Below are 24309 nucleotides of genomic sequence, written 5' to 3' on the forward strand. Positions count from 1 at the left end.
ATGACACAAAGTAATGTATAGTATTTCTACATACCTTGATGAATGGGTAAAGTGTCCTTACCAATCGGACAAGAGCTTTCATGTTGTCACCTTTCATTGCGAGAACATCATTGGTGCCAAACCCTGTGACAACAACTTCGACGTCTTCCACGATTGGAGATGAAGATAGTTCCTGTATTGCATGCCAGATGGTACCACCAGGCATGCTTAAAGCTGCAAAATCAAAAGAAAAAGAATTAGATGGTTTTACCTCATAAGGCAAAACGTATTTCCGAGCATTGCTGTCGGAAATATACAGCAACCGTTTCCGGCTGCTTTTGACGGGAACCCGCCACATTGTCTGCTTCCCAGATATCCCAAGGCCGTACTTCTCCACTCTTGATGGCTGCAAAAAAAGTAAACGAAGTTAAATTTATACACATTAACAATAAACAATGCTCGAAAAAGAGTTCTTACCTTTGGCTGGGTACAAACATTCAACCAGTTTTCAATGTATGTCGTAGCTTCGCCGTTTGCAATTGGTTTCTCAATGAGAATGAATGACTTTCTGTTTGTGTTCGCTTATATTGAAGAATCTATAATTACCCGATTTGTGCCGATCAGAAAACACGCCGCCCGATCTTGAGCCTCGTAGCCCCCGATCTCTCTGCCCGCCGCGCGGCCTTGAGCCTCGCTGATTCCGATCACTCGGCTCGCCGACTGATCTATAAAAACAAATGTTGCAAACACAATTTTATAATATGAACATGTAATAATGTTAGTTTTCATAGTAATTGGTCTGGTTGGAGTAAGTAATCGTTGGATTCAGCATAGCATCTCCGACTGAATTGATTCAACTTTGATTTCATTCGATAGTGGGATGGTATAAGGTTGTTTGTGCAAAAGAAAAGCTTGCGACTCGCTTTGTAGCAACATTTATCGGCGAAAGTACGTGACGCCCATACATATGGCTTGGCGGTTTAAAAAAGCGGCGGGCGACGGTCGGGTTTGAGTAAGTAATCGTTGGATTTAGCATAGCATCTCCGACTGAATTGATTCAACTTTGATTTCATTCGATAGTGGGATGGTATAAGGTTGTTTGTGCAAAAGAAAAGCTTGCGACTCGCTTTGTAGCAACATTTATCGGCGAAAGTATGCACCAGAGCACCCCTAAACCGTGTTTACAGTGGGGGGTGTAGGGTTGAAGTGTATTCGGCTCGTACAGCGGCAGCTCAATGTGTTTTAGACATGTTTAATATTTTTGGAAAGCTTGATTTTTGGGCTTTCGTATGGTTGTAAATTGAAACTTGGGCCATAACGATAAAAAAAGTTATTAAGGTAAAATCGATACTTTTTCATGTTTCAAAAATATAAATTCATTTTTCTGCACAAGCCCCAGCGAATTTTTCAAAAGTTTTGATATCGTTTGAAAGGGTTTAGCGCGTAGAATGTTATGCTTTTTTTCATGTTTCAAAAATATAAATTCATTTTTCTGCACAAGCCCCAGCGAATTTTTCAAAAGTTTTGATATTGTTTAAAAGGGTTTAGCGCGTAGAATGTTATGCTTTAAAATTTAGCGAAGCGAATCTTGTTTTCGCGACTTATGTCATAATACGCATATGATATTAATAACCGAATATGAATACATTTTTTTCCAATAAATTTGGTGTCGTTGGAAAGATCAGCCTATGATCTGTATCGTGTAAAAAAATCATGGCGCTACCTCGTAAGGTGCCCGAGTAACCCGCGTTCAAAGTTTTGTTAACTGGCGTTTTTTTTTTTGTCAACTAACATCCCTCTGGTAAATTAAGGCACTTTTACATAAACAATGCAGCAACAACTCGCCCAGTACAAACAAACATAATAGGAATATCGGTTTTCTGGATTTAATACAATTATTTAACAATGAGACCCAAAGTTTAATTTTGCGCCATCTTTGCTTTCTCAATTTTGTGGATTGTGCTTTTTTTCCCTGTGATGGATGTTTGACTACAATAACTTCCTTTTCAATAAATGGAAGTTTTGAATTTACCGCCGAAATTATCTGAAGTTAATCCAATCAGCTGAATGCGACATATTTCAATTTCTATATGCTATAGAAGATATTACTTTCGATTTCTTAAATTTAGTTATTTTTAACCTTCTGCAGGGCATTTTTATGTACGCTTTTACTATGTTCATACAAAACTTTGAAAATTTGAAGCCCAATTTCTTAAAGATGATACAAACGTAAAGGCTATACAAACGAATACCATTGATCGCACAAACAATTTGCCAAATTTCCATGTGGTTATATGGTGGGCTATATCCGGAAATAAACGGCAAGTTGTTTACAAATGTGCTAGTTCACACTTCCCCAGCTAAATTAACGTGGTTATAACGCTGATCTCTGTCTTTCGCATTCAGCAAAGGGGGTTGTGAGGTTTTGACAAACGGTCACAAAATGCATGCAGTTAACTATACTTGTGCAGTGCAACCAAAGCAATGATATTGTTTATTAACATTCGGGGAAAGTTGGCAGAAGCACGTTAGGTTTGCGCGACGAAAATAATAATTGCACGACTATTACTTTAAAGTTGACATTTCAGGTAAACGAATAAATTGTTAAAATTCTATGCATAATCCGAGTTTTTTTCTTAACAAAGGTAAGGCTACCCAGTGTGTGATTGAAAACCATGTACAATAACAAAACTAATACGTTACAACAAGCGCAAATTTTAAACCAAGTGCTTGCGTTTCAAATACAATAAATTTGATTGACCTTTGACCTGCACGAACAACTTCCTTAATTTAACTTTGTCAAACACGGTTAAGCTTAATATGACGGAACAATTTAACAACTGGGCTTACTTCTAACTAAGAATTAAGCTACAGAATAAACATTTAAACCAAACGGTTAGAATTGAAGTTTACCAATAAGAGACCGTGACAACCCAGAGCCCGTTTGCCAAGCAATCGTGATTTAAAACGTTATACACATAACCACACGCTATATAAATATATTACATACTATTACATTTGAACAATAAGCAGACGAATCACATTTTTACACTCGATTGAAAAAAAAACAAAGCAAGTTTAGGAGTTGGCGTAAACAGTGCATGAATCGGTGTAACTTTTCATGGCAAGGTAACAGTCCTTGTAGTTCTCCTGGAACAAAACAAATAACTATTGGATATCAGAGAAGACAAATTGTATGTTCTGCCTTTGCTTCTTTAATAAAATACAACATCACAGTTAGTTTCGCTACATACATTAACACATTTAACTTTTGCGAATAGTGACGTTACTAAAAACCTCTACAATGAAAATTCAAATTATTTGTGGAAACTCACAACATCCACAGTAAGATCTGGCAACATTTCCTTTACATCTCTAAGTGACCGGAATACATCAACTTTCTTCTCAACGTTGAACCGAGATACGAGATTCCATAAAGCACAAAATTCACCAGATCTCGTCAGACCATTTCTGTTTGGACGAACATAGAGATTTAAACGCGTTGTTCTGTGTTTTTTGTACTGGGTACTATCAGAAGTCTTGCAAAATGTTACGATTTAGAAACCAAGTTGGATAATATGTTGTATACCAAGTTACATATTTCAAAATTAACTACGATATTATGTTTACTGGCATGGCAGTTAAGCTGGGTCAAAAGTCGAAGCGAGAAATAGGAAATAAAGCACCCGGTGAGGATCGAACTCTCGACCCTGGGCACACCGTGGCTTTACTCGACTGAGTTGCTGGAGCTCAGATGTCAATGGATATATTGTTTTCAGGTTAAATAGCGTACAACTTGCCGGGCGAATTTCACATCTACGTATGGGTTCTTCAGCACCATAATCAGACAGCTACTATATTACGAAAAATAGCAAGAAGCTTTGAGTGAATGGCTGTAATGAATGCGTATTGCTTTGTTCACAACTAGCCACTAAAAATTAAAATATGTAAGAATTTTGTTTCAAACCTGTCCAGTATCAAGATATCCTTAACCCTGTCTCCACTTCTTATGGAGTTGATCATGTGGAACAACTCGATCAGGAGGCTTGGGTCCTTCAAAGTGTCATCGCTTTTCCAGGAGGTGAAATTCAATTGTTCAACTTCCAACTACACAGAACATAGATTTTTAACAAAGCAAAATAACTCCTTTTAAATCGTTAAAAAGTCAAGTTAAACACCACAAAGTCTCTTCTATACAAAACAGCTTTATTTCACATTAAGGAAAGAATATTTTTTACCTCTTCTTCAAGGTAAACAGTTTTTATGGACAAAACGCTCCTGTCATCCGATACTTTATTCACGGTCACATGGATCTGCTCAAAACTCGTTTCTTTTTCTGGCCACCAGTCAACGTCCTGCAAATATGCACTGTCACTTAACCATCAGGTATTTACGAATTATTCAAATTTATACGAAAAACTTACGTCTTGAAGAACTACTATCACTTGCGGTTTCCTCTCTATAACCAGTTTCCAAAATTTGACGCTGCAATCGCTCATTTCCTTGAAAACTATCATCTGGTCCCGGTGAAAATATCCCTGGAACAAAACTTAAACTATTTGAACATCCCATCATTCGCATAAGTTGTGGTTGTACGCAAATAAGTATGACGTCACATTCGTTGCAAACGCAGTGCAATGTGAACACAATTTCTGCTTTTTTTCAGTCAACTTTGAAGAATCGAGGAATATCTTAAACGTTAATTTTGGTGTGATTATGGGAATGAAGAAAATCAAGCAATTTTAAAGGTTGTATGCAAATAAGTATGACGTCACATTCGTTATAAACGCAGTGCAATGTGAACACAATTTCCGCTTTTTTTCAGTCAACTTTGAATAATCGAGGAATATCACAAACGTTAATTTTGGTGTGATTACGGGAATGAAGAAAATCAAGCAATTTTAAAGCTCTGCGACAAGTTGTCTGCAAACATATTTCCTGACCTCCACAGTGAAAGCGAAGTCGATGTCCATAGTTGATGTTTTATCTGAAATCAGTAAATTTCAACAAAATGTGAAGCAAGTTTAGCCAATTTAAAAATATTCCATTTATTACGACCCAGGTTTGAAATAAATTGTTTTTTAAATCGGAATATTTGCACTATTATTAATTTTTCACTTATAATTTATTGCACATATTACAAGCACGAAATACGTCATCATACACGTGACGGTGTTGGTGGTTTCTATGGTGATGGGCGAAGTGGATTCAACATTGTAGAAACGATTGAAGTTTCCAAACTCCAGGACAACTGTGTTGCTCAGCGGGGATCTGAAGAAATAAAATGTGTTTACTGAATTATTGAATGATATGCCTGGCAGCCTTAACAACAAACTGTTTCAATTTTTGTTGTCGGTATAGTTACGTCATAATAGGTTGCCACTCACTGAATTGTTTCCTGAATAATCGATGAGAATTCTTCCATTGAACGATCTGTGCTTCCAAATATCGCAAGCTCAGAGAGCAACTTATGGAGAAAAATATATTGCCTCTAAAAACAACAAGAGAACGGATTTCTGTACAGGGTTAAACTTTTTTTTAACAATTGGGTTGCAGCAATGCCCTACAACTGTCTAGACTAGAGCATTTTACGGTTGTTAGGAGGAAAACACCCATTGTTTATTTTGAATACACCTGAACAACATATGGGTTTTGTTACAACATGTATAACTGAATGTTATACATGTGAAGGTTAATATGTTGTCCAGCTGATACAGATGAACGATTATTTTTATGCCGAATAAAGGTTTACCACAGTCTGAACCATATCCATCCTCTGCTGCCTCATTTGGTAGACCACGTGAAAAACGTCAATAGTTTGAGTTTCATTCATTTGGTCGATCAAATAATCAAGTCCGATAAACGTTCCAGTTCGTCCCGCACCAGCACTAAAACAATCATTGATCACAATCTCCTGACAAAGTTTATTTTTTGTAAAGCAACCAAATATTTTATGTCAAAACTTCTAAATCTAGGTTTAGTCCTTTATTTTATATTTAAAATCTTATTTCTACCTGCAATGAACAACAGCAGGAGATGACTTGGATCGTGGTATTTCGGATAGAGTGTTCCTCACTTCCATACAGAACCTCAACAGTCCACTAGATGTCGCTGGAACGCCGTGATCAGGCCAAGTGGTGAAGTGATATTGAGTCACCACTTTACGTTCCTGGAGAAGATAAAAGTGGAGACATTTTGGTTGAAGCCGTAAGAGGTATGATCCTAAATGAGATTTGAAAACTACATCAACAATGATATTTAAATTCCACTGGTACAAAAAATCTTGGTGGAAGTGAGGGAAGCAGAAGAGATTATGTGCGATGTAAAAAACGATTTTGTTAAAACCCACATGGGACAAAAACGTTCAGAAAGAAATTGCGCTCGAGCATTTGTTGAGAATTGCAAACAGTATGTAACATATATGCACTGTTAGTGAGCCCCGCTTACACCAATTGAAATCACGCTATTTAAACAACAACATTGATGGTCACGTCATATAGGTACAGCCATGTACGTTATAAGAAGCAAAAAAGAGCATTTATAAAATATAGAAGGGTAAGACAAAGTAAGTCACAAGGTCACCGCTCTCACCGACAAGTAATCATCAGACAAATCCTCCATTCCAAACTTCCTTATGACGTATGAACCGCAGTCTATTACGTCAGTAAAGAACACTTTCATGTTTCCGAATTGTTGGCTGGAGTCCGGGTCAGGCCAGTATTTTGAACATTTGCTCTGACGAAAAGATTGGATAAATTAAAAACTTCAACTAGTTTTGGAACAGGTCAATTGGATTTGCATACTATATAAAGGAAGCAACAGCGTTGCGCACTTAATACTTCCAACGGCTCAAAAGCGGATTGTTTTACAAAGTGAATATGAATTAAGATCCGACCAGGAACCAACTACATCCAATGGGTCCACGATTATAGTTTTATGTTTAAACAAGAGAAGCAAAACAAAGTTTCTGCGACAAGTAAGTCCACAATAAAATGTTCGTAAACACACCAAACATCATATCTGACCTTTTGTTTCTCTACAAGGTTCGCCAACATGACGATCACTTTAACATTTTCACTCCAGATCATTGACCAGAAATCATCGAGTGTTTTTTCGGTAGGACCTTGGGTCGCAATCCATTTATTAGGGTTGCTGTAACCCTAAAAATTTGCTTCATTTAATCAATTGCTAAGTAATCTAACATGAAGCCCAAAATATAGCAAAGAATACAAAACTTGTCAACAAATCAGAGTTTTTCGCCTTTGCAAAAACAACGTCAAAAGAATATAAAGTGTATTATTGAAAGATGCAAAACATTTGTAGCGTGTAAAAAAAGTGAAATCTTGAAAAAAACTATGCTAATAAACCATGGTTCACGAGCCTTTTCAGTCGGTCTGACAGCTTACCTCTAGCACTAAGGATAGCAATTTATTAGCTTTGACATTTGTTATTATATATCATTACACAAATGCCATTCAGAGTGCTTGATATCAGCATAGGCTTACATGCAGTCTGCCTATGTTTTTGTATCAAGAATCAAAACGCTAGAGATCGCCTCAGGAGAACTATTTCTGTTAAATTTTTACAAATATAAGTTACTTATGTACTTCACCTCCACCATGGATGCGTTGATGTATCCATTCGGGTTTTCATCTGTGCCATTGAGAATTATCCTGTTGGAATCATCTGTATGCAAAGTGGCATAAGGTTAAAATATTGTTAAATAACATTTAAAAAACATCCATATTTACACGGCAAAATATTCTTGTATCGATTTTTCTTCGTGTTTTCCTGGCTTTTCCCTTCCTTGGTATTTTCAACGAATTTCTTGCTCAATTCTATAATTCTCTACAAATAGAACAAACGGATTTGGTCGCAATAACTGTGAATAAACCTTGTGACAGAATTTAGTGTTAAGATGACAATTGCTTTCTAGCTAAATAACATGGAAGTATCTATAAAGCGATAGACTGTGTTAAAAAGTAGTGGATCTTCATTAATCCTGTACTTGGTAAAAGTTCGATTTACGGGTATTTCTGTATACAAAGCCTCCCAAATATATTACAACAAACGTACATTGAAATGAAGAGTTAATTTGGCGTGTTCGCTGTTGAAACTATTGGTGAAGAAATCTTCAAGTTGATCCACGGGAATAGGATTTGGATTCACATCAACTTGCGCTGTGAGAATATTGTCTGTGAACATAATAACTTGGCCTTTGTGGTGTCGAGCACAGCGTAGGGTTTTGCTTACTTGAAGGTTGTATGTCGAGATCGCTGAACCTTCTTCTTAACGTGAGTCTCCGGCCAACATCCCAGGACTGGATTTTACGTCTGCGCAAAGTTAAACATAGGTTTGTTGCATATACACATAGTAAATACAGTTATTAAAACAGGACATGTTACTACCCACACAATACATATAAACTGCTTAATAAACATGTGGGTAATGGGATGTGTTTGTTTTTACTCTACCGGACTCAGAAATAAATAGAACGGCATTATTTCCATAGTACCATGTTTAGAACACATCTGAGTACAAAGACTATGACAATATGGAAATGGGAATCTAATTGTTGTGTGGATAAATAAACTACAATAAACGTATTTGAACGGGCAACATTCACCACACGTGTTTTCGGCGGATAAACCACGTAAGGGAACAGAAATATTAAGATCCCAATGAATGAACATCAAAGAGGTTTTCTGCTTCATAATGCCTATAGTGATTTTTGCTACGTTAATTTTGTTACTCGCCTTTTGTAAACAATAACGACAATTAGCAGCAATAAAACTCCGGCCAACACAGGTCCGACGATGGTGGAAACAAGATTCGATGGAGGTTCAGAAGGAGCTGCAAGAACATACGGTGATGTGTAAGTGACCGAAACGTTATCAACATAGACCATATTATAATGTGGTAAAACAAGCAACATGTGGAAGCAAGGATATAAAACCGCAGACAAAGAAGATTGCTGACTTTCCAGGTTTGATTAATCATAGCTCATTAAAACGGTGACAAATTTGATACTTGAGTTCCGTTTTTTTTCAGGGCCACTTAAAGTTGGAAAGGTCAGTAGTTTCATTCCAAAAATAATAAAATGCGAACAAAATACATCCACACACAAAACACACTTTACTACATGAGAAAAGGACACGCAATATCTTACGGTGATTAATCTGTGTGTCACTGCCCGATTTATCCCTGAAACAGCTTCCATTTGCATTGTAAACAGTTTGTGGACATTCATTTGATAAGACTTGATATGTTGCATTTACATAATCCCCATGTCCTAGTTGTATAACTTGCGACCATGACGATGGTGGAAAAAGGTTCGTTTCATTCAAGTTTGGCCCCGATTTGGTAAATGTTGCCACTTTCACCTGATTAAACACATAACTTGAACTGGAAAGTATTTGGATTAAGTAGTTAGTTTAACAAACTATGTTAAATTCGACAGGAAACTTGTAAGGACACTGGTATAATTGCCATGTCTAGATAAGCAGCTTTAAGTAACAGGCTCCTTAAGTTTCGGGGAGGATTTGGCAGGCCTTATAGGTAAGGGTTTGGATACACTGCACCAACAAAAAGCATTTGAATATAACTAAAAAGCTTGATCCACTGACCTTAACTTGGTTGATTATCCCAACAAATATTTCAGAAACCACAACATCAACTCTGCATTTATCAGATTCTTGTAACTTTAAACTGGCAATGTTCGACAGCATGATTGTTTGTGAAGTTTTTTCACTAAAGCTGATCACAGAGTAGGTGGGAAAGGGCCTTACCTGGTAAAACAATACAAAAAAAGTTTTCAGGTTGTAATGTAGGCTTGTTCTATAAAAGCATTTCACAGATAATTTATGTGCAGAAAAGTACAAAAGAGTTACTTTGATAGTGAAGTTTGTGTCAGTTGGAAGATTTTCAACAGATGTTGAATATTCATAGTTTGATGTTGAGTTTTGTGTGATCTGTTTGCTGATGTTAACTGACATGTTGGAGTTAAACACAGATAAGGTGTAAGTTATTGTTCCATTGTATTTTGTCCCATCTCTCCACTTTACAACAACTTTGTCATAATAACACTTGCTTGTTTCAATAATCTCAACATCTGTGATTATGAAAAGGTTCAGTTGTCTCAAAATAAATAAAACAGAAATACTCTAAATAATACTTGGAAATGTACACAGAAACAAATTTGTTTCATCACAACTTTCATTTCTTATTTGACCACTTTCATCAATAACACTGCATTCCTCAGATCCAAGTTTTGTCAAAGTATTATTGGTTGTTGGATTAGTGCCTGAAATTGGCAAAAATAAATTTAATAGTAAACATTTTTTGTAAAAGTTTTTATGCATTTATTTACTAAAAAAGATCTGTGGAATTGTAATTTATAACTATATGTTACCAATGGTCTAATTATGGTCAATTGGCAAAAATTACAATTCATCCAAATCAATCTCACCATCGACCCAAACACTGTTGTTCAGTTTGTGAAACCACTTTTCCTGCAAACTCAAACTCTTGAGAAAATGTATTGAGGGAATAATACCACCTCGGTTCTTGCATTCATTCAGGGCATCTGTGAGGTTCTTTTCAGAACTTCCCACAACAAAATACTGACCATTGTCTATTTGTAAATCTGAATACACATGGAGTTAAACGAGCATTTCCTTGAACTATATTATTAGCACTTGATTCCAAATTATTTGTACCATTGTTAAAGATAAAGTTGTTTGTCTTTGAACTTCCAAATTCATTTGAAGCCCAACATTCAATAGTTGAGTTTGGACCAAATATCACAGAACTTTGTAAGGAAAGTGTTGAAACAATTTGATGTCCACTGCTTGATGATGATATAACAGCTGGGTCACTGTTATCTCCTTGTATAATCTTTGTATTAATTCTCCAACTCACAACAGGTGTTGGTCGTCCAACAAATGTACAAGTGAAGTTTTGAAGTTGACTGAAGGTTTTGTGTGCAGTGGAGTTTTTGTAAATTGGCCCAACTACAAATATGGAAACAATACTTGTCATACAAACACCAATAAATGCCAATCTTCCTTTAAAAAAAGGTATTATAACTAAAATAGTTTTACCTTACATTTAGGAAACTATACCATAAAGATACAAAAATCACATTAGAAATATCAGCAAAAATAAATCAGACTAAAGAATCTATTGCAAAAAAAATATTTACCATCAATTTTCAATTTATCAAAAACTTTAATTTCAGTTCCGTTGTGAAGCATCTGGCTAGCATTACAAACATATTGACCAGAATCATCAAGTGAAGCTGATGTTATAACCAATGCAGAAGTTGTTTTGTATTTAGTTGACTCTGGTTGTGTTTGATAGATCAAGGTGCTTTGGTTAAATGATATATTGATTCCATGCCTAAAACAGTGCACAGTTAAAGTATACATGATATTTTTTTTGATTAAATGTAATCATATTTGAATAACTCCATCAAAGTGGCAGCCTGATCATGTGGTAGTGAGAAATAGTGGCACAACATAGAATAGTTTACAGTTAATAGGTTCACTGCAACTATATCAAGATAACTTGTATGAAGGTAGGAAGTAATTTTATGGGTTTAACTTGCCCAAACCACATAAAACCTGGTAATCACAAACATTATGCGCAATTATGTAAACGTTGTTATGCCTCCATGGCCTGCTAATTTTCAAGAGCTAAAACAGGAAGTTGTTGAGATATCAAATTACAGCAGGTACCAATCATTAAAATATGCAGCAGTACCTTGTCCAATGTATAGCAGGTCTTGGAAATCCATATGATGTACAAGTTATATTTGTTCCTTCTCCATCCTTTATCACAGTTACATTACTACTGAGAGATATGTTTACTTTATCTGCAATATATGTTGCTATCATTATTACCAAATGAAATAGGTATATTTTGAACATTATTTTTTGGTGTTTTTTATAATTTTAGTTTGACACATGTCTACATTAACAACACTGACAAGGTGGTAATTTCAATTTAAAATAAATTGTTTTTAAACAGTAAAAACTATAACAAAACGATAATAACACATATTCCTTTATTCAAAATTTCCAATTTTATTGCATATTGAAGTGATCTTCATCTACACAAAAAATGGTCCATACCTTCAACCAAAAGTGTGTTATTGACATCTTTAACACCAGGGACATTATTCACAAAACAATGGTATTTTCCAGATTGAGATATGCTTGTGTAAGTTAAAGTTAACAACGATGTAACTTTAAAAACATCCACAGTCAAGGTTTGATGGACAAGTGAAGACATACTGCTTGTCACAGAGCTATTATTTCTGTTAAAAATAGACTGTTACATTTTATTATTATATAGCACAAATTCTAAAACAAATATAAATTCAGTGTTTATATTAATTTTTTTTTAATAAAACCCACTACTGAATAAAAACAGTTGAACAGATCATAATCAAATAGAACAAAGATTTTTCGAAAAACTACCAGGACTAAAAAAATCATAAAAGTTTGGAGAAAGGAACAAGTTTTTACCATTCCAATCCAAATAAATCTGAAAATAAAAAATAAATACACAAACTGCTTACCTGATCCAGTTAAGAGTGGGTGTAGGAAATCCATAAGAAACACACCCAACTGTAAACACCTCATTGTATTCATTCACCAATATCTTGTGTGTTGAAATCGAGATGTTTGCAGCAACTAATGAAAAGAATGCACATTACAACCTCACAAGGTTACATACAAACCACAACTTCACCTTGAACTTGAATATTTTCATGCAAAAATCCACCACCAAGGTTACTGCTAACTCGGCATGTGTAATTTCCACTCTCATTAATATGTTGAAGTGTAATGTTAAGTTTTCTCACAAATTTTTGAATTGACCAATATTTTTCCAGTTTCTCAATTACAATGTCGCCGGGTTTCAAACTTATTTGTTTTTCATTTCTGTAATACATTGTTGCATTTCTTGATGCTATAACTGTGCTCATGTATGCAGATCTGCAGATGCTTACCTAAACCAGTTCGGAATATTTCTTGGAAATCCGAATGTTGAACATTCAAATATTGCTGGTTTTCCAAATGTAACAACTTGACTCTTTGGATAGGCGCTGATATTTGTTGAAACTTTAAAAAAATATTTATTTAGCAGAGATAATAATCTTTGCAGAACAAAAAATTTAAGAAAAAACAATGTTTTAACCTATGTAACTTAAATATCACATGTTTTGCATCTCCCAATGTCACAGATAACAATCCACAAATCCATAACAATACACTATATGATGTACAGCTTACCAGAAAAGTACGTAGAAAATCAAACACAATTGTGAATATTCATGTTGAAGATTATAAGAAAGAGTTTTAAAAAGTTTAAAGGGCAAAGCTATAATGCTTCTATATTCAACAGTGCAAAAAAAAAATTAAACACTGCTAAATTCATCCAGTCCATGGTTTTTGAAACATTTCTTGTTTTAATTTCAAATTTTTTAAGATTTTAAGTCTATTTCAAAACATTTTTCCCAACAATATTTGAGTATTTAAACAGTGTTATTTTTTTCCAAATCTAAACCTTTGTCAACAATACCTTAGAAAATAATTTGTCAACATTTCCTACCTTGAACTTGTATGTTACTTGTTTTATTACTTCCACCAGCAACATTACTTGACACTTTACATGTATAAATATCTGCATCTTCAATATATTGATAAGTAACATTAAGTTCTCTCACAGCTTTGTTAAGTGAAAGTGAGTCTACTTGTGGTTTTTGGTAAATATTTTTAGATTTCAATTCCCGAAGACTATTTTCACCTCTATGAACAATTGAACATGCATAATAAATAATAAAAAAACTGCAAAGTTTATTGTTAATATTAAACAAGCACATATACATATTGAAATTAGAAATGCGTGTAACAGGCAAGCAACTTATACATATTGTACACATGTTTTAATCTATAAACATGCATGTATAGCATTTTTGTATCAAAACTAAACTAGCACATAAACATGTTGGAATTAAGAGTCCTATTGGCTAGAGATAAGTATTGTTAACAAACCTGAACCATGATATTTGAGGTATGGGAAAACCATATGATGTGCATGTGAATATTTGTTTGTTTCCAGGAGTAAATATATGTGAAGATGGAGACGTGCTGATGTTTGCAGCAACTGTGACAATACGTTGTTTTCACAATTTTGAAGTTTACAAACAAACCATGCTTTTGGATTCCTTACCATGAATTTGTATGTTACTGCTAAATGTAGGTCCACTGTCTGTTCTTATGGTGGTACAAGTATAATTACCAGCCTCACTAACATGGCTTAGTTTAACATAAAGTTTTCTGGTTATATTTCTTTCAACTTTGACCATAGTAGTTTGGTAAATTCCACCATTTGATGAAGTGCTTATATTCACTCCATTCCTGTAAAATATTAGCTTTATTGCCTTATCTTTCCACATGAGGATACAACAAATGATAACAAGTTCAAAGTATTTAATAGTACCTGGTCCAAAATACAGCATTGACCTTTAAACTGAGATAGGAAATAAAAGTACATTCAAAAACATTTGTTTCTCCCAATGTAAAAACTTTGAATGTTGGGGAGGTGGTAATGTTTTCCAAACCTAATGCATACAAAAGAATTGATGTTTACTGCAATGCACTTAAGAAATTTAAATAACATAATATTACGAAAATTTGATAAAAAGTATGGCAGCAACTATTACCACAAGAAGTGTGTCAATTACTTCAATCTTACCTTGAACTTGTATGTTGCTTGTTTTATCACTTCCATCAGCAACATTACTTGAAACTTTACATGTATATTGTCCAGCCTCACTAATATCTTGAAGTGTAACATAAAGTTTTCTTTCTACTTTGTTTTGTGATGATGTTGTTACTTGTGATGTTTGGTGAATATTTCCACTGATATTATTGAAACTAACATTAGCTTCATTTCTGACAAGTAAGAAAAAACAAGGTTTAAATATTTCTAAAATGCCAGAAAGAAACTTGTCAAATGAAATATAACTGTTCAAAATGATGAAATACTTACTTTTTATTAGTCACTAAAAAAAATGAAAACTTTGCTTTGAAGTAATGACAAAATATATAGCACATAGTGATGAATTTACTCATAACTTAGTCAGTGTACAAAAACGCTAATGCTTTCGGCAATATGGGCCAGTTTTTGTTTTCAGTGACAAATAAAAGTGGACTTGTTAACAAAAATGTTATTTGATTTTACCTCATCCATAATATTTGAGGTGTGGGATAACCATATGAAGTACATGTGAATATTTGTTGACTTGCAGATGTGAAAACATGTGAGGTTGGTGATGTGCTGATGTTTGCAGCAACTAATCATAAATATAAGTTACACAAGTAAAAGTGATAGATTAATTCTTTAACTCTTACCTTGAACTTGTATGTCACTTGTTTTATTGCCAGTAATATTACTTGAAACTAGGCATGTATATTGTCCAGCCTCACTAATATCTTGAAGTGTAACAATAAGTTCTGCTGTTTTTGTGTTTTGTGATGTTGTTGTTCGTTGTTGAATATTTCCAGAACCAATTTCAAGCAAGCCTCTGCAAAATCACAGTCAGCTAAATATAATATTCAGTTCAGTTTATGTGTAATTAACTTTAAGGCACAGAAAGGAAATAACTCAAAACAATTGTCACATATGTAGCATAACCTCCAAGATGTTGCAACATTGTAATATTTACAAAAATATGTTTTATATTTATATTATGGTAAATCTGCTTACATATATTCATGAAAAGACAAACTAAATTAAATAAAAAAACAATTAACAACATTTTCAGATAACCAACAGTTTACCAGCCAGCATAAATTTTTTTGAAACTTTGAAAACAACTAATCATGTTTACTTACTTCATCCAAGTAACTTGTGGTAAAGGAAATCCACCGGAAGTACATGTAAATATTTGTTGAACTCCAAATGTGACAACAAGTGAGGTTGGAGATGTATTGATAGAAGCAGCAACTGAAGAGAATGTAACAGGTAAGTGTCTGTTTACCGAAGAAAGCTAACTAAAATATTACCTTGAACTTGTATGTTACTTGTTTTATCACTTCCACCAGCAACATTACTTGAAACTTTACATGTATATTGTCCAGCCACACTAATATCTTGAAGTGTAACATAAAGTTTTCTTTCTACTTTGTTTTGTGATGATGTTGTTACTTGTGATGTTTGGTGAATATTTCCACTGATATTATTGAAACTAACATTAGCTTCATTTCTGACAAGTAAGAAAAAACAAGGTTTAAATATTTCTAAAATGCCAGAAAGAAACTTGTCAAATGAAATATAACTGTTCAAAATGATGAAATACTTACTTTTTATTAGTCACTAAAAAAAATGAAAACTTTGCTTTGAAGTAATGACAAAATATATAGCACATAGTGATGAATTTACTCATAACTTAGTCAGTGTACAAAAACGCTAATGCTTTCGGCAATATGGGCCAGTTTTTGTTTTCAGTGACAAATAAAAGTGGACTTGTTAACAAAAATGTTATTTGATTTTACCTCATCCATAATATTTGAGGTGTGGGATAACCATATGAAGTACATGTGAATATTTGTTGACTTGCAGATGTGAAAACATGTGAGGTTGGTGATGTGCTGATGTTTGCAGCAACTAATCATAAATATAAGTTACACAAGTAAAAGTGATAGATTAATTCTTTAACTCTTACCTTGAACTTGTATGTCACTTGTTTTATTGCCAGTAATATTACTTGAAACTAGGCATGTATATTGTCCAGCCTCACTAATATCTTGAAGTGTAACAATAAGTTCTGCTGTTTTTGTGTTTTGTGATGTTGTTGTTCGTTGTTGAATATTTCCAGAACCAATTTCAAGCAAGCCTCTGCAAAATCACAGTCAGCTAAATATAATATTCAGTTCAGTTTATGTGTAATTAACTTTAAGGCACAGAAAGGAAATAACTCAAAACAATTGTCACATATGTAGCATAACCTCCAAGATGTTGCAACATTGTAATATTTACAAAAATATGTTTTATATTTATATTATGGTAAATCTGCTTACATATATTCATGAAAAGACAAACTAAATTAAATAAAAAAACAATTAACAACATTTTCAGATAACCAACAGTTTACCAGCCAGCATAAATTTTTTTGAAACTTTGAAAACAACTAATCATGTTTACTTACTTCATCCAAGTAACTTGTGGTAAAGGAAATCCACCGGAAGTACATGTAAATATTTGTTGAACTCCAAATGTGACAACAAGTGAGGTTGGAGATGTATTGATAGAAGCAGCAACTGAAGAGAATGTAACAGGTAAGTGTCTGTTTACCGAAGAAAGCTAACTAAAATATTACCTTGAACTTGTATGTTACTTGTTTTATCACTTCCACCAGCAACATTACTTGAAACTTTACATGTATATTGTCCAGCCACACTAATATCTTGAAGTGTAACATAAAGTTTTCTTTCTACTTTGTTTGGTGATGATGTTGTTACTTGTGATGTTTGCTGGATATTTCCACTGGAACTTACACTGATTCCATTTCTAAAAAACAAAATGGTTTTAAAATGAAAGAAAATCATGTTTATTTCGAGCAAAGTTTCAAAGGATAAACTAAACATACATAAAAAAGTTTAAATGGCATGGGCACCGAAAAAACCTTAGAGGTTATAGAGTTAGGTGCCCACATGCATATGATTTCCTCACGGAAAATCACGCTCTGTTGCATGATAAATATTCAATGAAGTTAACTTTCCATTTTTGTTGGTAACCTTGGTAACTTTTGTTAAACTAACATGTAACAGGCGTTTTTGCAAAAAATCGTGATTTGGGACAGCATAAGTAGGAATTGTTAAACAAAATAACAGTAAGATCACAGTACCTTAATGCACAAATTATGTTTTTTGCATCATTTTTAAAGCAATACAAAATTCTCAAGAAAAACAATGCAGTAATGTTTCATGCAATGGTATGATTGGCAAAATGCGCAGGTCCTTACTTGGCGATCACAGCTACTGTATTGAGATTATTAGGTTTGTAGGCTTGGCAGCCCAGGCATTGCAGCCTAGCTGGATCAGCCACTTTTTCCTAACAATTCAGATCAAGATTTGAAAAATCAAGCTCCTGGTGAGGTTTAAACTCACGACCCTGAGCTAACCAGGCCCAATGCTCTACTAACTAATCTACAGGAACTCAGTGGTTTAACGGGGTTTATTGTTGCCAAGGTGGTGTGTAAGCACACAAATTTTCCTAAAAAAATGGTGTTACTGGACATATGCATGGTAACTGGCTATTTAAAAAAACTGGAGTGTACATAAAGTTTGCATTCCAACATTATATATCTCCTACCTCTGCCATGTTATTTGAGGTGTAGGAAATCCATATGAAGTACATGTGAATATTTTCTGCTCACCAACTGTGGTTACTTCCAATACTGGAGTTGTGTTAATGTCTGCAGCAACTAAAAGAAAAAACAGGAATATACATAAAGGGCAAGTAAGACCCGTTCATTATTTTGATAATATTTTAAACTTACCTATTTTAAACTTAAAAATGGTAAAAAGTATGAAAGCAACTATTAACACAAAAAATATGTCAATTACTTCAATCTTACCTTGAACTTGTATGTTGCTTGTTTTATCACTTCCACCAGCAACATTACTTAAAACTTTACATGTATATTGTCCAGCCTCACTAATATCTTGAAGTGTAACATAAAGTTTTCTTTCTACTTTGTTTTGTGGTGATGCTGTTGCTTGTGATGTTTGGTAAATGTTTCCACTGGAACTTACACTGGCTCCATTTCTATAAAAAAAATAATGCCAAAGCAAAGCTTTAAAGAATTTCACAAGTTTTGCATTGAAAGTGTAAGACACCATTTGTAACTACAATACTATGAATAAATCAACAATGAAATATACTTGGCATAAATAAAGCTTTGGAGAAACTTGTAAATGACAACAAGCAACCACTAATTTTAAATCAAGGCAATTATGTTGGCACCATTCCAGATGAGGAAAAAATTCAAGCACTTTTCTGAAAAAGTACCGAAATCAGCACAACAGAATTAGCTAATGCATAAACATGTAAAAAATGTTCTGTTTATGTGTGCATTCCCTACACTAGTATTTTTCAACCTTCACGGAACACTTTTTCTATCAAAATAATCTTGCAGAACACCAAATTGTTGAAAGTACTGCGTCATTGTATTCAACCAGCAACAGGCTCGTGCAATTATATTCTTATTATTACAAAACGAATCTTATTGTTTTACAACATTGAAACATTGGTGATAGTGGATGATTACTTTCATAAAAAAGTGATTTTTTACCCATGTTCCACGGAACATCAGTCAAACTAATAATTTTTTTGCGGAACACCTGATTATTCACGGAGCACTGTTGTTCTGCAGAACACCGGTTGAAAATCACTGCCCTACACAATTAAGATTTGAAAAAAAAATCCTCTGTGCAAATTACAAACTATCCAATCTGGGCACAAATAAAAGTGATGTGCACAGTTTGAGGTTGACTAGACTTATATCTTTAGCTTAAAGAAAAAATGGCCATATTACAAAGGGAACTGTTCTGTAGCAACAGGCTGAAATGAGTCTCAGAATGATGATCCTACATACAATGTAAAACTGCAACTATTATACAAATAAGAGAAAATTTGAAAAGTCAATGCAAAATCCTTTCCATCAAAAAATTTTCTTTTTCTTATTATATATATATATATATTACAACCCACCTCATCCATGTTATTTGAGTTGGTATCGGGTAACCATGTGAAGTACATGTAAATATTTGTTGAACTCCAATTGTGAAAACATGTAAAGATGGAGATGTTTGAATGCTTGCATGAACTTTGAACAATTAACGTAAATTAGAATTTGTGATGTTTATGATTAAGGACATAAAAAACCAGACAGACTTTTCAATTTTCTTACCATCAACAGTTAATGTACTGTCAGTATTTCCACCGCCATTCCAGTTTGTTGCTCTACACACATATTGTCCCCCATCACTTCCTACAGTGCTACTTTGTATGTAGAGAATTGATTGAGCAGTGACACTGCTACTTTGGTAAATGTTGGATGATGATGATGATGATGATGTGACAACTTGGTTAGTTCCTCTGTAACAGATAAACTCATGGAACTTGTTATAAGAAGGGAAGGATTGTTACCTGAACCATCTTGCTTGTGGGTTTGAGTAACCAGTTGCTGCACAAGTTACTTGTTGGGTTGAACTGGAAGTTGCCACTATTGATGTTGTTGATAATGTTGTTTTAACTAAAAATGTTCAGCTTGAATTAGAGAAAATATCAAGTTTAAATTAACGCCACTTAAATTTTTTTTTGTTTTTTTGAAATTAAATCACTTCATGCTTTTAAATGTCCCACCCAACAATGTATCACAACACACAATACAGATAACAATTTACAACATTGTTGGTACATCTAGATTAAATTTAACATTGCCAGATTGATAAAATCGATCTTTAAGTAATTAGATACAATAAAGTTTACCTTGTTTAAGTTGACTGGTGGCAGATATAGAACATGATGTTACAGAACTTTCACCACTGATTGTGATTGAATTAGAACTTGAAGGCATAGTGAGAGTATAAGTATGACTTGTTCCAGTAAAACCACTTGTAATAATGGTTTTGCTTCCATCATTAAACTTGTGGTATAGATCAAGTGGTTGTATATGTAGGTGGGATATTGATATTATGATGGTAAACTGTTGTCCAGGTACAGCACTGTATGTTGGTTTATCCACTGAAATTACTCTTTCACCTAAAGCAAAAAATGTTTGCTTCCTGTGCACATACTTTCAAAAGTGCTCATTTACCATATTCATGTTAAATATTAAAATTAAAACAAAACGTTAGTTTAGTTTAAAAATTAAAACATTATTCGGTGCAATGTTATGATTTTTAATGCTTTGCTTTAACTATTGTATGACATGAATTCTCTACTGGTACACTGGTACACTCTACTGGTACACACTAATACATACTAGATGAAAGGTAAGTATGTTGTCAATGCAGTTCGCATGTCAAATAAAACTGCATATTAATCTGATGTTATTTGCACTAAATTAATTAGGAAATCAAAAAAGCACTCACCTGTATGTGAACAAATGTAAAATCGTGGGACATTGCATTGAAGATCACGCCATGTCCAAGTACGAACCCCACTTTTGTATAATCCATAAAATGTCATGCAATCTCCACCATTTGATGGTGTATTTGTTGTGTGGGTTTGATCAGTAAACCAATTTGCATATCCAGTGTTGCTCCAAGTAGTACCTTGACATGAAATAGTTTACCAATGAACAAAAACACAACAAAAGCAGGTTGACATAAAATTTGGGTATCACTATTTTTCCTTTAAAAAATATTATATAGATTATACAATATTTTATAATTTTTATTAAAGCCTGAACAATTAAACACCTGTACAATACATAAATAAGCAACACACATTTAGACTTTTTTCAATGAAGGAAATAACCTGTGTGAATGTCTCAAAGAAATTGAAATTTCATATTTGTGTAGTGCTAGTAACCACACTAATCAAAACATGTTCCCTTTAGTTGTTTTTGTGTGATTCTAAGGTACTTTCACCAAAGTAATCTGAATGTCAATACATACCAGTACTTATACGGGCATAAACAGTTCCATCTTGCCATTGAAATTGATTCCCCACTTTATGACCTCCAGTGTACGCAGCTGTGAAAATGTACATTAAGTACAACAGATAAATTCAGTGAATGTCAGGGTTTACCAACTGCTTCACTGGAGCCCCAAGCATCACCAATTCCATTAACTTGTGCCACAAGTTGGTTGTGAGTTTCTTCATCAGGAATACTTGTCAGTTCCCCACCTTCATTTGTACAAGTTGTTTGAGCATTTGTATATGTTGCAGTTGTGGTGGAAAGAACATAATAACGACCTTGACATGCTGACCCATCTAAAACCCAAATACAGGTACATGATGCACATGCATCTGAAAATCAATTTCACTTGCTAAAAGGTTCCAAACTAGTTCAGCAACAATAAAGTTTATTTAAAAAACATAATAGAGTGCCATACAAAATAATACTATGCAATAGATGACAAACTTTCATATCAATTTCAGACAATTTAGATGACAAAAATTGTTCTCATATACAAATTGCTTGCATCCAAACTGATGCCAGTGGTATGTGTACATTAGATTCAATTGTAAAATCAACAAATTTTTTAGAAAAGTGGCAAAATAAATGTCTGATCAAGACTCACCACATTTTATTGCAAAACTGAACATCAACGCAGATAAAACAATATTTCTATACATACTTGGCAGGCGCTAAATTACTCTACCCAACATACATTTGCTACACACCAATGCAACAAATGCTTCAAGATTGAATACAGAGCAAACATTTATTTATGTCTTACAACATTATATTTTTTTCGTCTCCACCCACCTTTAAGATCAACATCCTCAATGTTTGTAAAATGAGATTAGTGTTGTGTTGTAGTTTGTCATTATTGGATGCAAATATCCTTGATGTGCTTTAAGCTAGAATACATATGTGCAACCATTGGGTCAACATACATGTCTGCATATAACTTGTCAAAACCTTTAGAGGGATTTTATTGATAAACGGAATCCAGGTTTTAATAAAGTTGAACTTCGAGTAACAAACAATAACACCTGTAAAAGAAAGACAAAAGTAAGACCGCACACAGAGAACGGTGTTTCTAAAATGCACAATGTCGCTAATGTCGCTAATGTCGCTAATGCCGCTAATGCCCGCTGATGCCCGCTAATGCCAGCTAATGCCGCTAATGCCCGCTAATGTAGCTAATGCCGCTAATGCCGCTAATGCAGCTAATGTAGCTAATGCCGCTAATGCCCGCTTATGGAGCTAATGGAGCTAATGGAGCTAATGGCGCTAATGTAGCTAATGCCCGCTAATGTAGCTAATGCCGCTAATGCCGCTAATGCCGCTAATGCCGCTAATGTAGCTAATGTAGCTAATGCCCGCTTATGAAGCTAATGGAGCTAATGGCGCTAATGTAGCTAATGCCCGCTAATGCCGCTAATGTAGCTAATGTAGCTAATGCCGCTAATGCCCGCTTATGGAGCTAATGGAGCTATTGGCGCTAATGTAGCTAATGCCGCTAATGTAGCTAATGCCGGGCATTAGCGGCGTTAGCCACATTAGCGCCATTAGCGCCATTAGCTCCATTAGCTCCATTAGCTCCATAAGCGGGCATTAGCGGCATTAGCGGCATTAGCGACATTAGCGACATTAGCTCCACAAGCGGGCATTAGCTACATTAGCGACATTAGCGACATTAGCGACATTAGCGACATTAGCGACATTAGCGACATTAGCGACATTAGCGACACAAGCGGGCATTAGCGGCATTAGCTACATTAGCGGGCATTAGCGGGCATTAGCGGCATTAGCGACATTAGCGACATTAGCGACATTAGCGACATTAGCGACATTAGCGACATTAGCGACACAAGCGGGCATTAGCGGCATTAGCTACATTAGCGGGCATTAGCGGCATTAGCGACATTAGCGACATTAGCGACATTAGCGACATTAGCTACCTTAGCGGCATTGTGCATTTTAGAAACACCCCACAGAGAACACCAAGAACAACTGAAGAAACACAGGGCGCTGGCAGACATAGAAGGCGTATAATTCCTGAGGCATAATTAACTACACGCGCCCGTGTAAGTGTTGCGTTCGATCACCACATAACTCACATCACATAATTTATGTAATGTCAGATGCTCTAATAAACAAATTATTAAACATGCCGTATCAGTCTTTATATGTCTCTTTATATGTCTAATAAACAAGACATTTTATATCATATTGCTCACACTGTACAAACTGTGCATATTCAGTTTTAAATTGGGCAAAATTCCACCAGCTGTTGTTTCAACCTTGCTGAAACCTGAAATCACAGGCAACGTGCATTAGCGCTTCCCCATCACAAATAAAAATCAAAGTTCTAAAAAACCCGAACAGCACAGGGAAATTCCCGACTGAGTATTTTATCTCGATAGAAATATAAATATGCAGCCTGTAGTGGAAGTTTATGTCTTCAATTCTCAGGGCAGTGTTTTCCAACCGGTGGTACGCGAGTACATTTCCGCAAGTTGAGGAAATAGTTCGAATTTAAAACATCGTAAGTGATTTCAAAATGTTTGTTACTTCATCTTCTAGATTACTTTGTAACACTCAACTAGGTGGTACGCGTCGGAAAAGTTTTA

At 34.6% G+C, this 24309-nt stretch overlaps 1 protein-coding gene across 1 annotated transcript; it reads right to left on the reverse strand.

Annotated features, from left to right (window-relative positions):
* Nucleotides 1-2490: 2490 nt before the first annotated feature.
* On the reverse strand, nt 2491-22404 carry LOC145910699 (uncharacterized). The gene is made up of 50 exons (XM_082997893.1): nt 22308-22404; nt 21811-21996; nt 21678-21755; nt 21150-21332; nt 20545-20817; nt 20203-20308; nt 19964-20151; nt 19765-19879; nt 18629-18819; nt 18364-18475; nt 17369-17559; nt 17198-17309; nt 16715-16887; nt 16545-16656; nt 16056-16255; nt 15885-15996; nt 14743-14942; nt 14488-14608; nt 14218-14405; nt 14016-14151; nt 13597-13832; nt 12995-13106; nt 12736-12926; nt 12563-12677; nt 12114-12298; nt 11743-11854; nt 11183-11379; nt 10698-10991; nt 10448-10624; nt 10154-10282; nt 9870-10090; nt 9606-9767; nt 9149-9362; nt 8736-8832; nt 8233-8312; nt 8056-8174; nt 7731-7827; nt 7592-7665; nt 7005-7139; nt 6571-6714; nt 5994-6148; nt 5732-5867; nt 5367-5470; nt 5144-5250; nt 4923-4966; nt 4404-4517; nt 4218-4334; nt 3947-4086; nt 3315-3450; nt 2491-3129 (listed from the first exon to the last, which is right to left on the reverse strand). The coding sequence occupies exons 1-50, from the start codon at nt 22360-22362 to the stop codon at nt 3058-3060; spliced, it is 7248 nt and encodes a 2415-aa protein (XP_082854019.1). The 5' UTR covers nt 22363-22404; the 3' UTR covers nt 2491-3057.
* Between the last annotated feature and the right edge of the window lie 1905 nt (nt 22405-24309).

The sequence above is a fragment of the Ascidia mentula genome, chromosome 8, assembly GCF_947561715.1.
Source record: "Ascidia mentula chromosome 8, kaAscMent1.1, whole genome shotgun sequence".
NCBI lineage: Eukaryota > Metazoa > Chordata > Ascidiacea > Phlebobranchia > Ascidiidae > Ascidia > Ascidia mentula.

Bases quoted from the DNA above. Each gene is read 5' to 3' on its own strand.
- LOC145910699 (XM_082997893.1), bottom strand. From the start codon at position 22,362: ATGTATAGAAATATTGTTTTATCTGCGTTGATGTTCAGTTTTGCAATA. The intron at 21,997-22,307 runs GTGAGTCTTGAT...TTTGGGTTTTAG, and splicing joins CAGTTTTGCAATAAAATGTG to ATGGGTCAGCATGTCAAGGT. The intron at 5,471-5,731 runs GTAAACCTTTAT...TGTTGTTTTTAG, and splicing joins TGGATATGGTTCAGACTGTG to AGGCAATATATTTTTCTCCA.